Raw genomic sequence first — 24,869 nt, 5'->3', positions numbered from 1 at the left:
CTACTGTCTTGCCTTGCTTCCATGTGGAGTAATATTTGTTCCATGGAGATTGCAGGGTAGTAATAAAACACGCTGCAATGGTAAGACACTTTAGTTTCTTAACTAATCATGGAAACTGTGTGTGTACCCCAGGCTAGCTTCAAAGGCTGCTGTGAATGCTATATGTAGGTATCATTCTTTGACACCTATGGGAATATGAAATCCATAATATGATGTAGTTTTGTTCATTAAAACTGTAGTTTTCAAGGGAAGTGGTGATCCAGCAGGCAGACAGTGCAGAAGAGAAAGATGATGCCTGAGCAGTTGCATTTATGGGGCTTCTGCTCTAAGATTCAAAGTTCCAAAACTGTTGGGTCTCTGACAGTGTCCAGAGCTTCAAGACTAGCTTGGTCTAAATTGCTTTGTTAAATCTGGAGGAGACATGGCTGAAAAGCAAGTTCCTTTCGCTGGTTCTCCCACAGTGAAGTACTGCTTCATAGTTTGCTTATTTGTAAATATCCTTCAAACACGTTGGTTGCCTTGCCTATGATGTGTTTACATTAGTCGGTGGAGATTATCTGAATGACTTTACATTTGTGTGCTGTGTAGGGATAAAATAATCTGTCTATCTTGCAAGGTGCTCTCTAGCCTTTTGATAAAGGTACTGTGCGTTTTTTAAAAAAAATGTTTGTAATAAGCTAGTTGAGCTTAATTAGTGCTGGCTATTTTGCCTTGACTGTCTGTGCAAGATGACTATTAAATCAATTTAAATGTGTCATATCTCTTAAATCTTGGCTAAAGAAAGCATATTGGAAATCCTTTGTGAATAAATATAGTCAAGGTGTTTGATTTTTCTCTTTGTACAGATGATTCAGCAGCATCAGGAGTGGCTGGAAGACTTGGTTATTAGACTTCTTTGTGTATTTGCATTAGACAGATTCGGAGACTTTGTTTCAGATGAAGTAAGTTGTTTCGGAGTGAACAGGTAGATCAGCAGGCTTCTGCAGGAGATAATATTGCAGCAGATCAGCTATGCTTTGTACAGTGCAACTGCATGTGCCTATTGTAACTGCTCACAGATGCTTATTAAAAAACAGTTGATACATAAATTTCACTTTATTTGTATAGCAGTTTCAGCAGTCTAAGTCAAATTTCCTACAGAAGTACCTGGTTTATCATTTATTTTATCCTAGGTGGTAGCACCAGTACGTGAGACTTGTGCTCAGACTTTGGGAGTAGTATTGAAGCACATGAATGAGACTGGAGTTCATAAAACTGTGGATGTTCTCCTGAAGCTGCTTACGCAGGAACAGTGGGAAGTGAGACACGGTGGTCTCCTAGGAATAAAGTATGCTTTGGCAGTACGTCAGGTAATAACCCTCGTGAGAAATTGCGTAATTTGGAGCAGAAAGCTCTGCTCGGAGTAGAGGATGTGGCTGAACAGTAGATAGATATGATAAAGCAAGCTTGCTTGCACTGCAGTCTCATGTGGGTTATGAGATGTGTGACAGCATTTTTATATCCAGGCTGCAGAAATATGGAACCATATAGCAGAATTGTGCTATTGTAACTGTGTAAGTTACTTGCACTAAACATTGTAAGTAGAGGCTGTGCTTGCCTGGTTTTGATGGTACTTTGACATGTAGCACTCAGCTTCGTTAACCTCACAAGCGGTTTAGTGTATTCACAGTGTTAAGTTGGCAAAGATGGAGTTCTGTTTACACCAGAACTGAACCGAGTTACGGTTCATTCAAATCTATAACCTAGGTTTTACTTCATGAATGGTAACTTAAAATGTTTAATTATGGTCTTGGACCTGTACTCTAAGTGTGTGAATAAAACAGAAGCTACATCTTAGTTGTTTGAGGCATTCATTATATGCTTTTTAAGTTTAAAAATACTTTTAATCTTTTTGGTAGGACATGATCAACACTTTATTGCCTAAAGTGTTGCCTGCAATAGTTGAAGGTCTCCAAGATCTGGATGATGATGTCAGAGCTGTTGCTGCAGCATCTTTAGTACCAGTAGTGGAAAGCCTGGTCCAGCTGCAGTCTCAGAAGGTGACTGAATCGTTTTTCATCAATTCTGATTGAAAAGTTCACTTTTGGTCTGAGTGAAGAAAGTAACACTTTGAGGCAGCACTTGGATTTTCTTTTTTTATGATAACCTCTTCTGCTTATTTGAGTAGGTGCCTTTTATTCTTAATACCTTGTGGGATGCACTTCTGGAGTTGGATGACCTGACAGCTTCCACAAACAGTATCATGATCCTTCTTTCTTCCCTTCTGACTTATCCTCAGGTCCGCAAATGCAGGTAACTTTTTAATTTACTATTGCTTCAGCATCGCAGGTTTGATTGTCTGGTTATTTCCAAATTGGAATAATCAAAGTTGCTTTCAAATCACTTGCCAAGGATGTGCTTGATTTAAATATTTTAATTTTACTCTTTCTTTTCCTTCAAGTGAAGGTTAGTAAAGGATTATCTGCTCCATTCATATGGTGGTCCTGCTTGCAGACTTCTTTGTCTGTTGCTTGTTGACAAACTCCAAACAATAGGGCAAATTACATACATTAAAACACATGCATACACTGTAGATCTTTGCTCTTGAAACAGTTCTAAAGAAAGCTACAAACAAAAATACACATCAATAGTACAATCAGTAATTCTGTGACTGGTTGAAGACACTGTGAAGTTTCTATTTGGGACTCTGATTAAACGAACTGAGTGTTAGTATGCTAACGTTTTTCATAATACAATGGTAAACTCACAGCATCTGCACTTCAGGTGGATGCTTTACACATTTTACCTTTCTCATCCTATATGATTGTCACTGCTGAAGCTTGGGTTTTGCCCAAATCCAAAATTAAGAATGAAGTTTTGTCACTAATGCCATCTTTCATTCAGTATGTACTGCTTGCATCAGTTGATGTGCAAGTTCAGGCACAAAAGATCCAGGCTTATTTTTAATTATTTCTGAAGTCATAAATGTCTAATAATAAATTCAAAACAAACAACTCCCCCTTTTTTTTAAATGGTTGAACAAAGCTCAGAGTGTAATCTGGGAAACAATGTGGTAAAAATACATGCTTGAACCAATTAGTTCTTTATACCAGTAAGAAACCCACAGTATTTGCCTGAAAAAAGGATACTGACTTAAAAGTATTTTAAATGTTTAAGCTGTAGTAGCTTGATCCTTCACTTGAAATCACCAAGGATATGCAATAAATTTTCCTTTTCAAAAAAGTTCTCTTCTGGGTAAAACCTTACAACTGAGGATAAAAAAAAATTAATTTAGCTCTGTGTTTTGTCTTTTTTCCCTGTCACTGCTTCTTCATTTCCCCTTCATGTACTAGTATTCAGCAGTCACTCACAGTTTTGGTCCCACGTGTGTGGCCGTTCTTGCATCATACTATATCTTCTGTGCGAAAAGCAGCACTGGAAACATTATTCACACTGCTCTCTACCCAAGACCAGGTAAGAATTAGTTATTAGTGTTTTAGTATGGTACATATTGGAATCTGCTTGATCATACCATATCCTTGTTTCAGAGCTCTTCAACATGGCTGACTCCAATTCTGCAAGACATGTTGCGGCACATATTTCAATTTTGTATCTTAGAAAGCAACCAAGAAATTCTGGATCTTATTCACAAGGTATTAGCAGGACTTAAAACCTAGATATGTAGTGTTTGTGTATCCTGCTCTTTCACATCCTCTGTACTTTTTGTGTTCTTTCTTAACCTCTGTACTTTTGTGCACGTAAAGAATGCTGTGTTCATGTTTATTTTGTAGCAAGCCTGTGTGATGCTTTAGAGTGAAGGAGAATAGGGTGGTTCCTACAGTTTATCAGGATATATATGTTCTTAGGTGAACCATGCACAAATCTGTCATAATTTCCACTATGGTTCTTTCCCAAGGTGTGGCTGGAACTGTTAAACAAGGCATCTGTACAGTATGTGGTTGCAGCTGCTTGTCCATGGATGGGAGCCTGGCTCTGCTTAATGATGCAGCCATCTCATTTGCCCATTGACTTAAACATGTTGCTGGAAGTAAAAACCAGATCAAAAGTAAGTGAAATGTGACCTTGCTAACTGTTTTGAGGAAAGAAAGAAATTGATTAGTTGTCTATAAGGACACATTCTAAAGGTGTTAGAGGGGAGTGGCGATTCCTTTCTACCTTTCTAAAAGTAACCTATCTTACAGGCCTCAGGTCTGTAGAGCAAAATAGTTCTTGCCACTTTTCCCATCAGAATTCAAAATTCTATCATGCAGGATGCTCCCTGTGAATACTTTATAAAGTCTTCATTTACATGGTTCCAAAACTATCTGTTTGCGGGACTGAGTTCAAGCCTAAAAGCATTGTGTTATTTCTGAAAACATGCTGAAAGAGGTTTCCTTTTTCCTCTATGTGGACTCAGTTCATCAGCTATAATTATTAATTTTAATATTATAGTGAAGGAACCGTATCATACATTGAGTAAGGCCATGGAATACTATTAGTGGAGGAGGGGTGATACACAGTAATTAACTATTTTAAGAAATCTGTTGGACTAAGCCATAATGCTTCTTTGCTAACTTCTTCAGGGTATTATGGTTATTGGAAATGTTGTGGAATATGAATTCATTTTTTCTATCACAAATACATTTACTTTCAACCTCTCCCAACTTTATTCTGTAGGAGAAGGCAGGTGCTAAACAGCGTCAAGGTCAAACCCAGAATAAGGAAGTGATTCAGGAATATATTGCTGGGGCAGACAGCATCGCAGAGGATCCAGCAACCAGGGATTATGTTGTCATGCGAGCTCGGATGATGGCAGCAAAGTCAGTTTACTGGAAATCTAAAAAAACTATTTAAAAGCAATTTATCTTTTTAATTTATATGGTGCTTTTGCCAAAATCTAATTATGTAGACTTTTTAGGCATCTTAATTTTGAATCGTTATTTGTGGAGTAGTTGAAACATTGAAGTGACTGTTCTTTATCCTTTTGTCAGATTGCTGGGAGCACTTTGTTGCTGCATTTGTGATCCAGGTGTAAATACTGTTACTCAAGAAATAAAGCCAGCTGAATCATTAGCCCAGCTACTGCTTTTCCACTTGAATTCCAAATCTGCCTTGCAGAGGATTAGTGTTGCATTAGTAATCTGTGAGTGGGCAGCCTTGCAAAAGGTAGGATGTTTCTACAGCAAAAATAATTTTTACTTACTACCTCAATCCACAGCTTGTCACCTGCTACTTAACTTGAAATAAAATTTCAGCTGATAAGCAAAAATAGTAATGATACGTCTTCTAAAATCTTGACTGTTAGACAATAGAGGAATACATTACTTGGCAGCTTAAATGCCAACAGTCAGAATGAATCAATAAATATGTTCACATTTTCTTTTACAAATAAGTGTGTTCTCAGGATGCATGTTATCTGAGGTCAGTGCTTCCTTTTAACATGACTGTCTTCCCTGTGTTCACTATCACTTCTGTTCTAGTGGGAGACTAAAAGTTTTGTTGATAATCTCTCAATATTTTGGGTTACAAATGTTCATAGTCCCTCTGGAAACTGGGTTTTTGTATCTTGATTGCACTGTCTAGTGCCCAAAACTGAGCAAAAGAAATTGTGATTACCCAGAACTAGAAATTGTCTTTTCCCATTATAGGAGTGTAGAACTGTGGCCATTTGTGTGCAGCCTCGTTTGCTTGGGGTCCTTTCTGAACATCTCTATTATGATGAAATTGCTGTTCCTTTTACGCGAATGCAGAATGAATGTAAACAACTCATCTCATTGTTAGCTGATGCACATGTTGACATTGGAAACAGAGTAAACTGCAGTGTATTTACAATAGATCAAGCTAATGAGCTGGTAAGTAGAGGCATGCCTGCCCTTCCTTCAAATCTATTCTTGTCTTGAAGTACATCTTCAGCATAATTATTACGCAGACAGTAACTATCAGAAATAGCGTGACTACTTTACACATCCTTTGACATGAGATACGTAATAGTATATACTTGCCACTCCCCCTGTGGTGTTTACAGACTAATCCAAAAATTGAGTACAGTGCCAGGTAGATACTTAACATGAGAAAAAATTGGCAATGTTATGATTCCAGGTGTAGATTCACTCCTGAAATCTACACAGAAGAAAACAAAGCAGGCTGCAACTCCTTCAAAACCACTGTCAAAAGACTAGTAAATAAACTGTAAATTCTAGATCTCCTGACCCCACAAGCATGTATCTGAAAGTGGGTTTTTTTTTCCTGGCTGTTCAATTGTTCGATCTAGTTTAATCTGAAAACGTCAGTGTTAGATGTGCTAATAAAAGGTAGCTTTTGCCATGAAAAGCTCTGTAAGGAAAAATAGAGCTGATAGTGTTGGAGCAGCAAGTTAAAAGCTTTTTCTTCCAATCCCGAACTGGCGGCTTAAGCAGAGAGAAAGAGGAGTATGGACAGATGAAGTAGGATGTAAAGGAAGAGGTGGTGGATTTGAGCCTGCAAAATAAAAGGGGATTGGGGTGGGAGGGGTGTGTAGATTTGAGGGGATGAGGGAATGGTGATGGTTGTGGTGCAGCTTGGGGTGGGGGAAGAGGGGGATTAGGATCCATGATGTGTTTGTGTTTGGAGCTGGGATGCTGAGGATAAGGATAACAGAAGGTTTAAGTTTGTATGATTATGGCTATGATGACTAGCATGATGGATCTTGAAATTCTTGGATGGTAGTATTCATGTAGTAAATATGCAGTAGCCTGACTTGGAAATCTAATCATATCTTTGAAGTTATAGATAATTGTGTACATGGGCTGAGGGGATTTTGGCAGCCATCTGAAATAAATTCCCAAGGTAAAGCCAGACAGAATCATGTGAGCTCGTAGTCTCTGAAGTACATGAGTTTTCCTATACCCCAACTGTTGACTCTTAAGCCTGGTAATAGGGTTGCTTGACTAACGCGTGCTTTTTTCAAAAGATAGCCATTCTGGAGTAAAGGCTCATTCCGTAACTATTTGCTATTTTCTGTGACTGTCTTCTGCACCCTTTTGAACTCTTCCAAATTTTCCTGAAATAGACTCCAAAACCTACTCTGCATTGTAGTGTGGGTCTTTGTGTGTTAAATGGAAAAATGCTGTGCTCCTCCTTGGAATTCATATTTTTTGCATCATTTGATCATTTCAGTCATCGAGGTCATGTGCAGTAGAACTTGAGGTGTCTATAGAATGAAGCAGTAAAGTCTGATAGCTGAAAGACTATCAGTATGAACACTTAAAAGGCGAAAACCAGCAACCCTCCCAGACTAACCCTCTCAACAGCTGTCAGCTTTCCTGTACTTAGGAGCCCAACTATCCTATCAGTAGAAATAAGTTCAGCATTTCCATGTTGCTTTTAATCTCTTTCCTGCAAAAGATTTAAGCAACAGTAGTCAGCCAGTTGTGAGTGGGGGAGGTATGGCAAGTCCTGCAGCTACTCTGTTGTGCTCACTTTTTCCTTGGGTTTCTATCCCAGTCCCTTTCCTCAAAGGAAAATCAGTTTGGAAAAAGGTTCTTCATGTATGGGACCTTGCACATCCTTTTTGGCTACTTGTATTCATAGCATATTCTCCTTTGCTTATCTGTAACATGGTTATGTATTGCCTGAATAACTGGATATATCTGGCAGATATAGGACAATCTAAATTTGGAGGAGTACATAAACTCCTCCTTTAGCTTTGGGAATCTAGACTTGAAATAGTCGTAATATGCCTGACTTCCCTCTTGAGCTGTAGTTCAGGATTCCCCAAGCTACGTATTGGAGCATTTCCTGCTATTTGCTGGAAGAATTGAGATAATACCTGGTGGAGTGACTCATGTTCTGCCATGAAAACCACAGTTTTCAGAGGATATCCGTTTTGCAGTAAATGAAACAGATTTGTAACTGTTTTCTTCCTTTGTACTAGGTTACTTCTGTTTTCAATGAAGTGACATCATCCTTTACTTTGAATCCTAAAATTCTACAACAGTTGGACAGTAAACGACAACAAGTCCAAATGACTGTTACAGAAACGAATCAAGAATGGCAAGTGTTGCATCTGCGCGTTCATACATTTGCTGCATGTGCAGTTGTGAATTTGCAGCAACTTCCAGAAAAACTAAATCCTGTTATAAAACCCTTAATGGAAGCTATCAAAAAAGAGGAGAATACACTTGTGCAAAACTATGTGGCTTCATGTATAGCAAAGTTACTTCAGCAGTGTACAACAAGGTCTCCTTGTCCCAACTCAAAGATTATAAAAAATCTTTGCAACTCCCTCTGCGTGGATCCTCATCTTACCCCACTAGCAGCATGTCCTGCACAGCCTCAGGGTAGCCATGAAAACTCAAAAGGTATGATATCTAAGGCTGCCATGGTTCTTAAAATATGTCTCTGCTTGTCTCTGAACTGTTAGAGTATTTCAGTGAGTCTTATTTTTAGTGCTTTTAAAATGCCAGCAACTGAGTCTTCATTTGTTAGTAACTGTTTCCTTTATGTATCTTGAACTAAATAGACACTGTGTGCAACTAACGGTGTGTATCGTTTTCAGAAAATTTATGTATAAAAGATCTTAGTTACAATTTTCAGCTATTTACTGTTGTGATCATAAGTCAATAATAATTGAATGTTTTTAATTTACATATGTTATGAAGCTTTTCATTGAAATTAAGTATGAAAATTAGAGTAACCTGTTAGAAAAAAAGTCTGTCTTCTGTTAAGTTCCATAGGCTTATAGTAAGACAACAAAAGGTGAGGAGAGTGTTCAAAATGAACAAATAATCCTGTGCATGCTATGGTCGTGGTTTTTTGTTAAATGACTGTCTCTTGGTAAAAATGTGTGGATTGAAAGAATAACACAAAATAAGACCTTAATACTTCAAGTTTCTAACCTGCTTTAAGGTTTGACCATTATACATGTTACTTTGTCTTAATGAATGTGTCCTTCATCTCAGAGTAGAATAATATTAATATCTAATTGAAAATTAAGCCTATTAGAATAAATAGAAACATCAACAAATCCAAAGATAATACTGATGGCATATGCTATTGCATCAGATAAAAGTCTTGAACTGTTTGTAAAGGGCACAAGAACATGTTTGTTTAAACTTTAGAACGTAATGTGTATTTTATACTTTTAAAAAAATGCACAAACTTTTTATGTTAGACTGAAGTTCTGTCTGTGTTTCTTGCTGAGTAAGAATTTGTGGCAGTTTACACGCTTAGATTTTCATGTAAAGTCTGTAACATGCTCTTAACAGAATAACTGTACTCTTCCATTTTCCATCCTTCAATTAACTTCATTAACATCAATTAACATCCTTAACTTCAATTTTTCCATCCTTGAGGTTCAATGACACTTTGTCTAAAGCATGCAGAGATCTGCAGATGACTTGTAGGAAACTGCCACTTCCACCTATGCCTTAAACTGCAGCTTAAATTGTTGTCAGCTATTCTGCATTTTCCTTTAGGGCCCAACTCTGACAAAGACGGAATGCATCATACAGTTACGAAACACAGGGGAATAATTACACTGTACAGGCATCAGAAAGCTGCTTTTGCCATCACAAGTCGGCGAGGTCCTACTCCAAAAGCTCCCAAAGCCCCAATTGCAGATCTCCCCACTGGCAGTAGTGGAAGCATTCCTACAGAACTTGATGAGGTAAATTTCAGTAACTTGCATTTGCAATACTCACATCCGCCCTTTCCTCCGATTCCTTTGAATTCACTGGAGTTGATAACATTATAATAGGGATGTCCAGGATCTTTTAATGAGAGAACTGAGTTGGTGTAAAATTTTGTGATATAAGCAGCATATGTTCGTGGACGCTAATGACACACCGAAGATTTAAACTATCAAGAAAATTAATAACTCCTGAAATATTTTAACTTTAGAACAAATATGAATATCTCAATACAAATCCATGCAAATGGATTTCCACAAGCTGTGCTGTAATTGTGTCCTCTTACCCATGTTGATGCTGGTCATCTTGATGCAGAGTGGATGCTCTGAAGCATTAAAAGCAGTATTTGAATTATGACTGGCTTTAGGATATACCCATGACTTCTACATTTGATACACTGAATTTTTTTGTTACTGTTTTAGTCATATTAAGCTTCAGCAAGTTTTAGTAAGATTCTAGTCAGGACAGTGATTCCTAAACAGCATTGTGGATTTTGTTCTTGATCGCTAAAGTGATTTTGATCAATTCTGCTTTTTGAAGAGGGTGAGAGCAAGAGAAAGTGCTTAATAACAAATTAAGCATTGTTTTTGGGAAATCTTGCTAACGTGTTACCGTTCTTGGTGTCCCTATATAGGCAATATCTGAGGTTCTGGAACTGGAACCGGTTGGAAGTCCTCTTGCTGAAATGGGCTTGTGTCAGCAAAAGCCAATCCCCAAATTTAAAGGGTTTAAATTATGCCGCTATCAAAGATTTTAACTTCTTACCTGTATAAAGAAAATAACTTAGATAAAAGCTGAACAGCAAATGTGTTGTAGGTAGCTATAACCTACAAACACACAATCAGAACTGATTGTCCATAGAGCAATGGGAGCCTCGTTGAAAATAATTGTTGTTCTTAAATGTACCTGTCCTCAATACTTGGTCATATCATTTAATTCTAGGCTCAGAAACCATATGTTGTCCAGAGAAGAGGAGCTGAATTTGCCTTATCTACTATAGCTAAACATTTTGGTGCTGAAATGGCAACAGGATTGCCACATCTCTGGGATGCTATGGTTGGTTCGTTAAGGAACAACATTCACATAAATAATTTTGGTAATTTAACTTTTGTTGTAAGGTGGGAGGGCTGGTAGGCTGAGGGCAGTATGTCAGTCTTAAACTGAACACACCTTTTCTGTTTTTAACAGATCGAAAGTCCTTACTTGAAAAAGGAGATGCTCCTGCCCAGGAACTAGTAAATTCTTTGCAGGTTTTTGAAACAACAGCAGCTTCAATGGATACTCAGCTACATCCTCTGGTAATCATATGCTAAAACAGCTGTTATATGAAGCAATTCAGTTTGTTCATTGCCTCTGTTTTAAATCTTTGTTTTATGAGGCTTCTTTTTAGTTGTTTTTTGTATTTTGCTCAAATGGTGTTTTCATTCACATACTCACATACCTGTCCGTCAAGTCCTGCATCCTCATCTTGATAAACTAAAGATACAGCCTTCTGTCTTCAGCAGTTGGGCTGTGATGTTTTAAAGCTGTGTTTTCACTGCGTCCTATAGGATGTTAAATTTTTTTTATTGCTTTATACAAGTTGTAGAATAAACTGCAGAACACCTGCCTACAACTTAGCCTTGGCCTACCCTTTTCTGGATGAGGTGCCCAAATAAGATTGTATCCAAAGTCTGAGGTACAATATTTGTGCTATTGTGTTACACTGAAATCAGCACGTCAGCTCTGCTTTTCTAATTCCAGATTTCCTAAACTTGGAGAACAGACTGATAATATGATCCCTTCTCTTTGTTATTAAAGTACAGATAAAAATGTTGTTATGCTGCATTTTGTGGCTGACTGAAATGTATTGACTTCTAATAGACTGACAGGTAGTTTGTATGGCCAGAGTGGGCAGGGCAGGGAATGGTAGTAATGAAGTCTGCGTAGTTTACTCCTGACTGCTGTATAACAGGCTGAAGGTTGTCAGAAAGGGTCCCTGTGCCAGGAATGCAAAAATTATGGAAGACTTCAGTTTTTACCCCCAAGTAGATTGGATGTGATTGATTTTTTTAATATTTTCTTTTACCAACTACTCAATGTAAAGAACTTAACATCCTGCTTGCAGTAGTAGGCTCTGAGCCGACTGTTTCTACTCAGGAGAGAGATCATGAAACAAATCCTGACAGTTCTGTGGAAGTATCAGATGAATGTAAAATACGGGTTAAAAAAAATCAATAGGAAGTTAAAGAAAGAGAACAAAAAGTCGTCATTATATGTGCATCTGAACGCAATTTTCAGTATTGGTCTGTGCAGTACTATATTTCCAAATAAATACAGTGGAAATGGAGAGGGATAGAGTAGGGCAACAGGATGATAAAAATATATGGAAAGGCTCCCATGCAAGGAATAAGTAGAGCAGAACTGTCTAGAAAGGATGTAGTGAGAGAGGATGGGTGTAAGGAATGGCTGTTGAATTCTGAGCAGATGGAGAAGACCCATATGGAACATAGGGAATTGTTTCTTACCTATTTTAAGAAAATACTGAAATGATTGAGAGAATTTAGCATATGACATGAAAAGACTTAGGTTTTTATTAACAACACACCGTATATATATATTTATGTGTAGATTGGTCTTAGGGGTGCTAATATTGTATCCAGATCTAAAAAAAAAAAAAAAAAATTCAATCGCAGAAAGTCAGAGGGTGGAATTGGTTCATGAAAGCTAGTATTTAGGGACTCACATGCTAGGAGAAACCTGACCATCCATTTAAGATATGGGACATAAAAGTGTAATTGTGCTAATGAAAAAAAGACATACATTTAAACATGTACCCCCTTGGGAAAACATGAATTTCTTCCTGGGTGTCTGTCTTGTTGCATATTGTTAATAGGACTCCCAAAATGGGTAATTCATCTGCCTAACTGTAAATGGGTTGAGTCTAGGACAAATTTGCCAGCTGGAGGGGTTTCTTTATGTATCTGTATTTAAGAAAAAATTAAAGCAATAATTCTTTATTTTATAAAAAGTTTTGAGTATTTAGTACTGTATTTTTCCAGTGTGAAGCACTTCCTTAATTATCAAGGGCTTCTTCAGTTTTCATTTTTACTAAAACCCGAAATATTTTATCTTGAATTTTAACTGTATTGGAGAATAATACTTTTTCAAAGTCCAATTGTCTTTCTATTCCGAAAAAAATCTTTGGTTCTAAATAACTAGATCTTGTGAAGGAGCCATTTCAAGTGTTCTTTGGGAGGCAACAGTAACTTAAAAAGACTATTTACTTCAAAAATAATTCAGTAATTTGTTTATATTTCATATTAACTTTCTCCCCACAATCCTTTTCTTTTATTCAGTTAATACAGCACTTGCCTCATCTTTATATGTGCCTTCAACATCCCAGCACGGCAGTCAGGCACATGGCTGCTCGTTGTGTAGGTGTTATGAGCAAAATAGCTACCATGGAAACAATGAATATCTTTCTAGAGAAAGTTCTACCCTGGTTGGGAGCAATAGATGACAACACCAAACAAGAAGGTGCAATTGAAGCACTTGCATGTATCCTTGCTTGAGTATTCAAAAATGCAGAAACTTCTTCTCAGTTGCTTAATCTGGGGGAATAAAAACTGTTACCTGAAAGAAAAAGGAAAAAAAAGAGGAATTAAATGTTAAGCTGTTTTCCTCTTGTGGACAAGAAATAGCAGAAACTTTCATTTCATTGCCTTTATATATTACATGAAGTTTTGGTGGAAGTAATTCAGTTTCTCAAACCATGGAATTCACTCAGCTAAATGTCGCTGGGTAGATGAACTTCCCCTTTCCCACAGTAGAAATCTTGTTCATGTGAATGTAACGTATTAAGGACTTCTACCTATTGAGTGTGAAATCTGCCAGGTATATATTGATATCAGACGATCCTGAACTGGTGAGAACTGTTTCCTTAATAACTGATCCAGGTGTAATGGAGCAGCTGGATGTTGGTATTGTTCCGTACATTGTTCTTCTAGTGGTTCCAGTTCTGGGTAGAATGAGCGATCAGACAAACAGTGTACGTTTTATGGCTACCCAGTGCTTTGCAACGCTGATTAGACTAATGCCTCTTGAGGTAAGCTCAAGTTGTAAGTATACCGAGTATGTGAACTGTTCTGTATCCACTTTTTCACCAGCCACAACATCCAAGCCTCTGACCTAATGAATGATAAATAACTGGTTTTTATAGATGTAGAGTCCATATCGCGTTATTGAAGATGTTTCCTTTATAATGTAAAATGAGTAAAATTGTACCCTATGTTATTAATTTCCTAAACTAAAGTAAAATAGCACTTTGTAAGAAACTAATTTCAACTGCGTACATGAAGGTAAAGTGTATATTCATTAATATACTGTGTAGTGCTGCTTCTGCTATTTGTGGCTCGGAAGTCTTAGGAGTTACATGTGCCCTCTCCCTAGGTATGTGTGGTGTTGTGTATGTAGTCAAGAGATGCATAAAAAAAAGCAATAGTGATTTAAAAGGAAAAGAAGATGAAATAGCAGTAATAGAAATAGCGTAGAGAGTGCAGTTACTTACTCCTGGTTCTTAAAATGAAAAAGCCCCATCCTAGAGCTTTGGGCAAAGTATTATGTGTATTATATGATCCAGTAGTGTTTAATCAGCACAAATTTGCCTCAGCTTTTACTACTGCTATGACTTGCATACCTCAGACTTTCTAATATTCCATTCCAAGGACTACAAGACTTCTAAGTAACTTACTTTCACCACCAGATGGTAATAGAAGGCAGTTGAGAATTTGCTTTTTTTCTAAGGAAAAAAATGTCAGTTTAATGGGTTTAGTATCTTTTATTATCTCAACTGTTCATTTAGCATAATAGAACCTTAGAATCTGATAACTAGCAATCTGCCTTAAATGGAGCACTTACTTTCTGTATACTTACACTGAAATGTTAAAAAAATGGAAAATGAGCAAAGTAGAAATGAGTTTTGCGCATGCTGCTGTTCATTCCAATACCATTTGCACCAGTGCCCTTCTTTGTATGCATTTAAATACAGTCCTATGGAATACAGGTAGCTTAGATAATTTTTTTGAAAGCTATTTTAATACAATTTAGTGAGCATCTCTTAAATGTAGAATACTTGTTTTATTAATTGCATACATATGCATGATCAGTTCATGTTTCTTTCCCATAGTTATTCAAGAATTTCTTTTATTAGGGCTTCACTTTCTAGTTAAGGAAGGCCGGTATCAGATATTGAACTATATTATGTATGCAAACTTAGAGTGAAGTAGATATTAGTGAGAGAAAATATCAGTCCTGTTGTGGGATGGTCCTTTGAATGCTAGCAGTTCTTAAATGTTAGGCCAAACAAGGAATTTAGATAACTGTAGAGAGGTTGGAGTCATCTTGATGAAGTTAGGGAGTAGATTGATAGGGACTAGGGAAATAGATGGTTCATGTGGAAATAGTTTACTGAGGAATCCTTTTTTGAGTTTGAAATAACTTGGTAATAAAGTTTTTGTAGACACTGTTTCACACATGCTTTGTGTGAAAAAACTTGAGTGGTGTTTCGTGGATGCAGTTTTACTGTTTTCTAAATGGGAAGACCTGTTAGGTCAGTCTTGCAGCTATTTCATAGGACAAACTTGTACAGTTTTCAGTAGTTACAGTGGTGGTGTTAAGACAAACAAAATTTCCACTATTTCAACTTCATGTCCCTGAAGCACGACTTAGTTCTGTAACTAAACAAAGAGGCTATATCTAATCTTTTGTGTTTATTGTTGGCTTTTTATATACTGTCTAAAATGCAAGACCTGAATTCAGCTGCTGGATAAGTAAAAGTGATAGAGCTCTGAATAAGCTTGGAGCTTCAAATCTGTATTTTTGTGTGGATTTCCAGTTGTGAGAAATTGGCAACAAGAACAATAAATGAGTTGAGAGAACTTAGTTATGTTGAGTTTCCTGTCTCTTTATTCTCCATTTCATTATGCATTCAACCACAAAAATGAAAACATGACTGAGAAGGATTGTAAGATAAATGGTTCAACTTAATCTGTCCTGTTTGATCGATAAACAATCATACTGCAAGCTGCAATACATTTGAACCACATTAACTGGCACAGTATTCACACTTCAGACATGTCCTTTTAAAAGGTGGGGCAGGAAGAGCAGTTAACAAATAGAAGTTGTCTCTGTGTGTGTGTACATGCTTGTACCTTATTGGAGCAGTTCTAACATCTGAAATCCAGGTTAGTTTCCCCCCTTCCTTATTAACCACATACACAGTGGAATTATTTGATGGAGTTCTTTGCCAGGAGCCTTCCCTAAGTGATTAGTAACTTGGGTTTTGAAGTAAAGCTAACTAAAGCTGGAGGTGGCCCAGAAAACTGGGTTGACGGATGTGATGGTGAGAAAATAATCCGTGCCTCTTTTGCTAGTGTATGTTGTCAGCAAGCAAGGATGTCTGAGCATATTTGGTCTGCAGATAGCTTCTTTGGGCGTCTGGCCTGGTGTGGGGAGTACCTAGGAAGCCAAGGTCTGCTGCTAGACCTGGAGGGGTTTAGGATTTTCTTTTTACTAATAATTTGTAACTGCTTGAATTCATCATTGAAATACTATGGATTTAAGTATCACTTTAAATCTAATTCTGCTAATGTCTGTTAACTTTGGATGGTAGATTGTGGCTAAGGAGAAATGGGTGTCAAAAGATTTGCCAGCCAGCCATAGCTGAATATGAATATGAATATTCATATGAATATGAATAGCACAGAATAGCTCAGCTCAGTCTTCGTAAACTCTTACAAGCATGACCAGGATTTCTCCTCTTCTGTGTGATTGTATCAAGTTTTTCAGTGTGTCCTTTGGGGTAGGATTTGTCTTTTGTACCTTACAGTCCTGGATGAGTTGATCTGCAAGGAATCAAAGTAGTATAGCACTGAGTTTGGATTTATACAACTGAGAAGACTGCAGATCTTTGCCATTTTAAAATGTCTAAGCTAGTATGACATTTTATTTCTTACTGTCTGTGAGAATTAAGTACTGTAACTCTTACATTACTGCTTTAAAAATATTATCCTAGGCTGGTATACCAGATCCACCAAACATGTCTGAGGAATTAATCAGAATGAAAGCTAAAGAACGGCACTTTCTGGAGCAATTATTGGATGGAAAAAAACTGGAAAACTATAAAATTCCAGTACCAATCAAAGCAGAACTCAGAAAATATCAGCAGGTAACAGCTTATACTTGCATTTTGAAGGATCAATAAGTTCCAGTCTGATACAGCTTTATGGAAGGGCAGGAGTTCTTCAGGTGCTAGTTTTTTTTCAGTTGTGTGTTATGGGGTTTTTGTCTTGTTTTGAGTTGTGCAGTAGGTATCTTGAACTCCTACAAGGAAGAGCAAATTAACACATACCAGTTACACCATTTTTCTTTTAACAATGGGGGGTTTTTGGCCCCCTTGTCTGGATTCTGTCATTTTTCTGGGGGAACGGCCAATGCGTTTGCTTAGGCTGAGGGTGGCAGCTCACCACTGCAAAGCCAGGCCTTATGTAGTGTTTGGCTGCTTATGTTTCTCCATTTATTCCCTTCTGCTTGGAGTTTATAGGCTGCAGTGGATGCATTTATGGTGGGAAACAAGTCATAGATTGGCAGTGATGGACAACAGAATATACAGAATTGAAGCTTAACTAGCCAAAAGCCAGTTTTTACTTCTGTGGCGTTCTGTTTTCTGATTTCAGGATGGAGTGAACTGGCTGGCATTTCTCAATAAATACAAACTTCATGGCATTCTTTGTGATGACATGGGTTTAGGAAAAACCTTACAATCCATTTGCATTCTTGCGGGTGATCATTGCCTCAGGTAAGCTTAAAAAAATAATGATCTGCCTTAAAGACTTTAAGGATAGGTTTTATCTATGGTAATGACTCGGGACATAGTCCTGGGCAACCGGCTGTAGATATCTCTGCTTGAGCAGAAGGGTTGGACCAGATGACCTCCAGAGGCCCCTTCCAATCTCAACTATACTGTGGAGAAACAATTTTTTTCAAACTTGTTTTGATATTTTTAAAGGGCTCAGGAATATGCAAGAACAAAACTGGTGGACAGTGTTCCTCTTCCCTCCTTGGTGGTGTGCCCTCCTACACTCACAGGACACTGGGTGGATGAAGTGGGCAAATTTTGCTCAAAAGAATATCTTAATCCTTTGCACTATACAGGACCTCCTACTGAGAGAGCAAGGTAATGTATTTTGCAGTTATGGCTTGGGTAGAATAAAATACCACACACAGAATTTTGCAGTTTACCACTACTACTGAAGCACAGTCTGTGGGCATGGTAAAACTTGTGATGGTACCTCAGGAGGCTGAAATAATAACATATGTAAGGAACACTTTAGTTATGATATTGTATTTTTTCTTAAGGTTACAGCACCAGGTGAAAAGACACAATCTCATAGTGGCTTCATATGATGTTGTAAGAAATGACATTGACTTCTTCAGGTAAGAATTGGTTTGTTTTCTGAGGTTTTTAATAACTTAAAATTTCAAATGTCACTTAAGTCTATGTTGTTCTCTTCTAGAAATATTAAGTTTAATTACTGCATTCTTGATGAAGGCCACGTAATAAAAAATGGAAAAACAAAGCTGTCAAAAGCAGTAAAACAGCTAACTGCCAATTACAGGATAATTCTTTCTGGCACACCAATCCAGGTAACTGCTATTCTTTTTTCCTAAGGAGTTGGGTGAGTAGTGGAAAGTAAGCAAGAGACCTGTTTTGCAGTCGGTTTTTATTGTGCTTTTTAATCAGAGTTGTCTTGTTCAGAGTTTACATTGTAAAACAGCCTTTCATTGCTAAATGCTTGAAACTTTCCCTTTCCCAGTATACCCATGTATAGGGGAATGGGTGCAGGATTTGTGTTACTAATGGGGCTCGAAAGTTGGCAACGAGACCTTCTCTACCACTTGTTCTTTAGTAGCAGGCAGGGAAGGTGAAAGAGCATTTCCTTATGTCTCCAGTGAAATCGGCAAGAAACTCAGCTCTGAGAACTCCAGATTTTGGGGTTTGTCCTGGTGACTTGTCTGTGGAGTATCTGTCTCATCCAGAACTAAGACCAGTGGTGTCTCCTGGGTTTTGTTGTCCAGAACTCAAGGTGTGCCTTAAGACATCAGACACAGTGGAAAGTCCATTTATATGTTAAAGTGCATGTACAGGTCTTTCTGTAGTTTTGTTTGATGAAAGAGCCACCGTGTTCCAGGAGCTCAAAATTACGTTGGAGTGTTACGTTTGTTGTGTTTTATAGGTGGTGTTAAATATGTATGGAAATGTTTCTAGTAACTTGTGACAATTAATTACTCTTGAAAATAACTTAACAAATGTTTCTTTTGTGTTCAGAACAACGTCTTAGAGTTGTGGTCATTGTTTGACTTCCTTATGCCAGGATTTTTGGGTACTGAACGCCAGTTTGCAGCTCGTTATGGCAAACCAATATTGGCAAGTAGAGATGCCCGAAGCTCTAGTCGAGAACAAGAGGCTGGTAAGGATTAAAGGTTAAATCTTGGTTTTCTTACTTTGAACTGCTAATGAAAAGAGAAAGTGCTGCCAGTTTCAGCTAAGAGTTTGGTGGGGTCTGGATGTTTTGAATTCCCCCCTGCCCACCCCCTGCCATAATACTGCTTCCATTGCCTTCACTAGGGGTTCTTGCAATGGAAGCACTGCACCGCCAAGTTCTGCCATTCCTGCTAAGGAGAATGAAAGAGGATGTACTGCAAGATCTTCCACCTAAAATTATTCAAGATTATTACTGTATTCTCAGTCCTCTACAGGTATGCTTAAAAAGTGGCTGGAAGCTTTTTTTTTTTTCCCCCCAGCACAATTTAAGACCACAGTGGAACCACTTCTGCATTCCTGGGTCAATCTGATACCAGGTCTGATGTTCTCTGGGACCATAGGACTAAAATGTTTTTCTAGTATGTTTGAAAACTAGTTTCAGTCCAGTTGCAGTGGAATATTTATTTAGTTTAATTTCTGGTATCGTTCTACAAAAACATTATCTAGGCATGTGCACGTTTTTTGGAAGAATACTTTCCAAGCTGAAAGAAAATAATTTGCAAGAGATTTCACTGCTAATATTGATCTTGTGCTACATATAAAATAGCTTTCTTTATTTTTGATAATTCAGAACTAATTCTAAAAATGACTTTGTCTTATTTCTGTTGGGGAAAACTTACTCATTCTCTCCTCTGGGGCCTGGTCTACAGGTTCAGCTTTATGAAGATTTTGCCAAGTCTCGTGCCAAATGTGATATTGATGAAACTGTTTCATCAATTTCATTGAATGAAGAAACTGAAAAACCAAAGCTTAAAGCTACAGGTCATGTATTTCAGGTAAGATTTCTTCAGTAATTTTTACTACTCGATTAGTTTATTTCTGGCAACTGTATTTCTGGGTTTAATAAAAATGAAAGTCAAAATAGTTAACTTGTTGGTGACCATCTAAGTAAGATATTTAGATTTTGGATCAGATTGACTGGAATGTGATATATAGCTATTATGTCTAAATTATGGTTTGTGTCTTGAGTCATATAAACTATCTTAAATTGTTCAGTGTGTTCTGTTCAACTGGTGTTCAGCTATTTGTAGATCTTGGATACTACTCTCAATTAAAAACTGATTATCAAAAGTGTAAAACCTCAAAACAAGAGGGAACTAATTTTGATCTCATCAGTTGTTACCCTACAAAATTAAGATTCCAAGACATGAACAAAAAAGTTTCCTTAAGGTTAGATCTGAAGTTATGAAGGTTCATAACGTTATGAAGGTTGTACAGAATCCAGATTAAGTCTTGGCTACATGGAAACAATAATGCTCAAAGGCTCTGCACAGCTCCCAAACCTGTGTGCTATATCCCACACTTCTATGAAAGTGTGGGAAATGGTAGGTTTTGTACTGTTCCTGCAACAGGAACCAAGATCGTTATGCACGGATACAGTTTGAAATCCAGGTTTTCTTAATACAAATGTGCAACTCTATTTTAATGAAAGTATACCCTACAGTCCAAATTGTGGAGTGTGGCTGAGTGGCAGCTACACCTCTTTTGTTCAGTCTTTTTCTGTAACTACACTGTTGCTAACCATTTCTTTGAACTTAATTTCCTCAATAATTAAAGGCATTGCAATACTTGAGGAAGCTATGCAACCACCCAGCGTTAGTGTTAACAACCCAACATCCAGAATACAAAAGAATTACAGAGCAACTTGCAGCTCATAATTCATCCCTTCGAGATATCCAACATGCACCTAAGCTGTCAGCTTTAAAACAAGTAAGTAGACTTGCATGTTGTGCCTTAAATTTCCTAAATGCATCTCTATTGATGCTACAGTTTAGAAAGTTTCATTTTAAGACTTCATCAGTATGAAACCTGATCTTAAAACACTAGTTAAGAAGTAAATGAAATAGACTACAAGGGCTTTTTAGGCATATGCCCTATTTTTCCTATTAATTCAAGGGGGTAGGGGGGAGGCACAACCTTGCTTCAAGGTGATGAGGATTACATACTTTTTGCTGCCTTGTCAAAAACCTTGCTTGTATTCTGTTTTGTACTCTGTCTCTCTTGTTACAGAAGAACTTTTCTCCTAATAATTAGGAGAAATACACAGGAGCCTGTTAGCTTGATTAAATATGGAATGCAATCTAACTTTAGCTAAAGCAAAATTAAGAAATTTACTGTTCTATTGACTCTCAATTTTTTCAGTTTGACAGTGAAACCTAACTTTGCATTATGACATTTAAGCGATGTGTCACTTACAGACTTCCCTCTGTAGTTTGTTTCTCTTATTTCTACTTTTGGTAGTCCATCAATGTAAGTATTGACATGAGATCTACTGTCATTTGATGATACACTTTAATAATCTTTTACTTCAAGCTGCTGCTAGACTGTGGTTTGGGGAACGGTGGATCTTCAGAAAGCGGTACGGAAGCAGTTGTGGCCCAGCACAGAGTACTCATCTTCTGTCAACTTAAAAGCATGCTTGATATAGTGGAGCATGACCTTCTCAGACCTCAGTTACCTTCAGTTACTTATTTACGATTAGATGGCAGCATACCTGCTGGTCAAAGGCATTCCATTGTTTCACGGTAAGCATATCCCCTTGTAATCAATATGAAGCCAACTGTAACAAACTGTATTATTTATAAGGTACAAAATTATTTTGTCTGCCTCAGAGCAGTTGAGGTTCATAAATTCATTATTTAAATGAGATTTCCCACCCTTAAACTTTTTGTTTTGTATGCAGGTTTAATAATGACCCATCTATAGATGTTCTTTTGCTCACCACTCATGTTGGTGGATTGGGACTTAACTTAACAGGGGCTGACACAGTAGTGTTTGTGGAACATGACTGGAACCCAATGAGAGACCTGCAAGCCATGGATCGGGCACATCGCATTGGGCAGGTGAAAAACTTCATTTCCCTTAAGCTTGTTCCCTGGCTGAACTCCTGTTTCTTTGAATTTGGATAAAGTTGTAGCGTATAATAAGTGACATCTGGGGGTTTCCACCAAGCTTCCATTCATGCTATTTTCTTGCATATATGCCAGAGGTTGAAGTGTGTGCTGTCTTGCCCTATCACCAACTCTGTACACCTCTCTTCTGTACTTCCTGAGCTGCTGAGGTGAGGGCAGGGCAGAATCACCTTTCAGTGGAGGAAGAGACACGACTGAGACACGGAACTGAAGGGAAGCCCCACAGGGTTGTCCTTCTCTGATGCCTGGACAGGGAAAGAGTGATTGCTGTTAGTCTCCCTCTACAGCTGTAAAAAGCAGTGAATTCTTAACTTCCTGAGTACAGATGCAATTGCAGGTGCCTCTGCTATATGCTGGTGTAATCTCATTCTTTTTGTCTAACATCAGACTTACCAAGTACAATTACCGAAGGATAACTCCAAGCCAAACTGCTTCCAGACTGTCCATGATGAGTACTAGAAGGTTATGCTTTTTATCTAAGTGTGCTTTTCTTTTTCAGAAACGTGTTGTTAATGTGTATCGCCTGATAACCAGGGGAACTCTGGAGGAGAAGATCATGGGTCTTCAAAAGTTCAAAATGAATATTGCAAATACAGTGATCAGCCAAGAAAACGCAAGCCTACAGAGCATGGGAACAGAACAGCTTCTTGATCTGTTCACCCTTGACAAGGTAAAGAACCGTTTTTACAAATACCTACCAAAAATAGAGTAACTTTAGGGAGAAGTTTTTCTTTAAAATGTAAAATTTAACCATACTGACACTTGGAGTTGGAATGATGGATAGACAGCTCTCTGAAAAACAGGAAATGGTATCTCCCCAAAAGAATCATCAGACTTGGAAGAATTTCATGTAGTCCTGAAAACGTTATTCTGTATATTAATTGATTTTTTTTTGTTGGTTTTTTTGGGTGAAGGATGGAAAAACTGAAAAAGCAGATACCTCTACCTCTTCTGGGAAAGCATCAATGAAATCAGTACTCGAAAACCTTGGAGAACTATGGGATCAAGAACAGTATGACACTGAATACAGTCTTGAAAACTTCATGCATTCATTAAAGTAACCATCATATATTCATAATACAACTGCTGCTAGTTCACTTATTTTTCTGCTGATATTCAGCAAACTTCAAAGCATATATAGTGAACCTTTAGCTAAATATGTAAATAAACTTATTGAAAGAAGAATCTCCTAAAGATTGGCACTGAGTAGTGTCACCTGTTTCACTGGGGAGTTACTCTGTCTTAAACGTTTGCACTGTATAAAAGAACTTTAAACGTAAACATTGTGAGGTGGTTTGAATTTTACTTGTTCTGAACAGCTGCAAATTCTTACTTGGTAGAAGAATAAAACAAAGCAAGTTTTTACATATGTTAAGTGTTACTTCTGTTTGAAGTTAAGTCCACCATTATTTCTTTCTGTATCTATAATAGTTTTGTACAGTTGTTTCAGTGAGTACTTCAGGTTGTTCAGTGTACATTTTTCTTTTAAACATGACTTGCTTTTATGGTGTATTAAAAAACTATTTTCAACTTAAACTTTCATTCAGATCATTTCAGGACTTGTATCACCAGAGGCAAAGCCTAGAAGCCTTGAAATTATTGAATAATTAAATGGCACTAGGTATGTGCACCCACCTTTGTATATTGAGTATAAATATATTATGCTCTTCAGTCTTTTGACACCATCTTGAGAGAACAGCTGACTTGAACTTTTTAAAGTAATGAGCTATATTAAATACAGGTAATGGTCTATTTGAGGCCATGTTTGCATCCTGTTAGCAGGGGTGTACTTTTTTAATTTATCTATAAGGCTAGAATATAGCCGCTTTGAGAGATGCATGTATTCATTATGTTTCAATCCTATATATTTTTTGTAACTAAAAGAGGAAATTAAATATACAGACAGATGTTTTCCAGAAGTAGATTTTACACTGTCTAGGATTCTAAAATCCATGCTAAAGTGACTGTTTACTAAACTGATGCATGATTTAAAGCTTCTTAAAGGAATAGGGAGGATTTTTTTCTTTAGGAGAAAGCATATATAGAAATACCTACATTCAGTTTGAGGGAATTGAATAGTTGAAATTGTGTAACGAAGATAGTAAAGGACTTTTAATAGCAGTGAGTGAGAATAATATGGCTGTATGTTATGCAGCTTTTTATAAAAGGGAGGCAGTAGTAAAAGTGTGTTTCTAGGTGTGCATATGTACCAGTATATGCACTTTTTATAAATATTAAATTATAGATAACTTACAGCAGTTGTCTGAATACATAGAATATATGTATAAATATAAAACCTAAGGTTTGTAGCTTGCTGTGTGCTTAAGCATCAGAGCTTAAAAACCACCAGAGACCTCAACTATGTAAAATAAGATTGTTTTAGAACAATATATATAAATCAAGACTGTTCTGCAGCATTGGAAATGAATTAATGTCACATTTCAGTAGTTATGAACTGCCATATTGTAACTAAATTAGCATTCCATGGAAATAAACAGAACTGGGAATATATGACTTGTATGTTGCCTATGTCCATGATAAGGTTTTCTTCTGTAGAGAAGACTTCTTCACTGTAGCTGACTAGGTAAATAAATGAGGCTTTTGGAAATTTCAGCTGGATTACTAGTATTATATTAGTTCACCTCTGTGTTCATACATAGAATATTTGTTGTGCTTTCAACTGCCTCTGTGTTCATACATAGAATACTTGTTGTCTTTCAACTGATG

At 37.3% G+C, this 24,869-nt stretch overlaps 1 protein-coding gene across 3 annotated transcripts in view; it reads left to right on the top strand.

Annotated features, from left to right (window-relative positions):
* Positions 1-24,653, top strand: part of BTAF1 (B-TFIID TATA-box binding protein associated factor 1) — a 47,357-nt gene extending 22,704 nt beyond the window's left edge. For all 3 annotated transcript variants that reach the window (XM_005238936.4, XM_055799819.1, XM_055799825.1), the window contains 29 exons: positions 846-941; positions 1,173-1,349; positions 1,899-2,039; positions 2,168-2,292; positions 3,333-3,453; positions 3,528-3,632; positions 3,896-4,045; positions 4,657-4,799; positions 4,971-5,145; positions 5,628-5,831; positions 7,892-8,318; positions 9,435-9,625; positions 10,590-10,743; positions 10,836-10,945; positions 12,986-13,187; positions 13,586-13,734; positions 16,702-16,854; positions 17,363-17,484; positions 17,695-17,862; positions 18,045-18,122; positions 18,203-18,332; positions 19,015-19,156; positions 19,315-19,445; positions 19,881-20,006; positions 20,788-20,940; positions 21,544-21,755; positions 21,914-22,073; positions 22,642-22,812; positions 23,057-24,653. In XM_005238936.4, coding sequence (XP_005238993.2) covers positions 846-941; positions 1,173-1,349; positions 1,899-2,039; positions 2,168-2,292; positions 3,333-3,453; positions 3,528-3,632; positions 3,896-4,045; positions 4,657-4,799; positions 4,971-5,145; positions 5,628-5,831; positions 7,892-8,318; positions 9,435-9,625; positions 10,590-10,743; positions 10,836-10,945; positions 12,986-13,187; positions 13,586-13,734; positions 16,702-16,854; positions 17,363-17,484; positions 17,695-17,862; positions 18,045-18,122; positions 18,203-18,332; positions 19,015-19,156; positions 19,315-19,445; positions 19,881-20,006; positions 20,788-20,940; positions 21,544-21,755; positions 21,914-22,073; positions 22,642-22,812; positions 23,057-23,203 — 4,563 coding nt within the window. In that variant the 3' untranslated portion in view covers positions 23,204-24,653. The remainder of the gene's footprint in view (positions 1-845; positions 942-1,172; positions 1,350-1,898; positions 2,040-2,167; positions 2,293-3,332; positions 3,454-3,527; positions 3,633-3,895; positions 4,046-4,656; positions 4,800-4,970; positions 5,146-5,627; positions 5,832-7,891; positions 8,319-9,434; positions 9,626-10,589; positions 10,744-10,835; positions 10,946-12,985; positions 13,188-13,585; positions 13,735-16,701; positions 16,855-17,362; positions 17,485-17,694; positions 17,863-18,044; positions 18,123-18,202; positions 18,333-19,014; positions 19,157-19,314; positions 19,446-19,880; positions 20,007-20,787; positions 20,941-21,543; positions 21,756-21,913; positions 22,074-22,641; positions 22,813-23,056) is intronic.
* The last annotated feature ends 216 nt before the right edge of the window (positions 24,654-24,869 follow it).

This window comes from Falco peregrinus, chromosome 1 (genome assembly GCF_023634155.1).
Source record: "Falco peregrinus isolate bFalPer1 chromosome 1, bFalPer1.pri, whole genome shotgun sequence".
Classification (NCBI taxonomy): Eukaryota; Metazoa; Chordata; class Aves; order Falconiformes; family Falconidae; genus Falco; species Falco peregrinus.
This window is presented reverse-complemented; position numbering and strand designations above follow the sequence as displayed.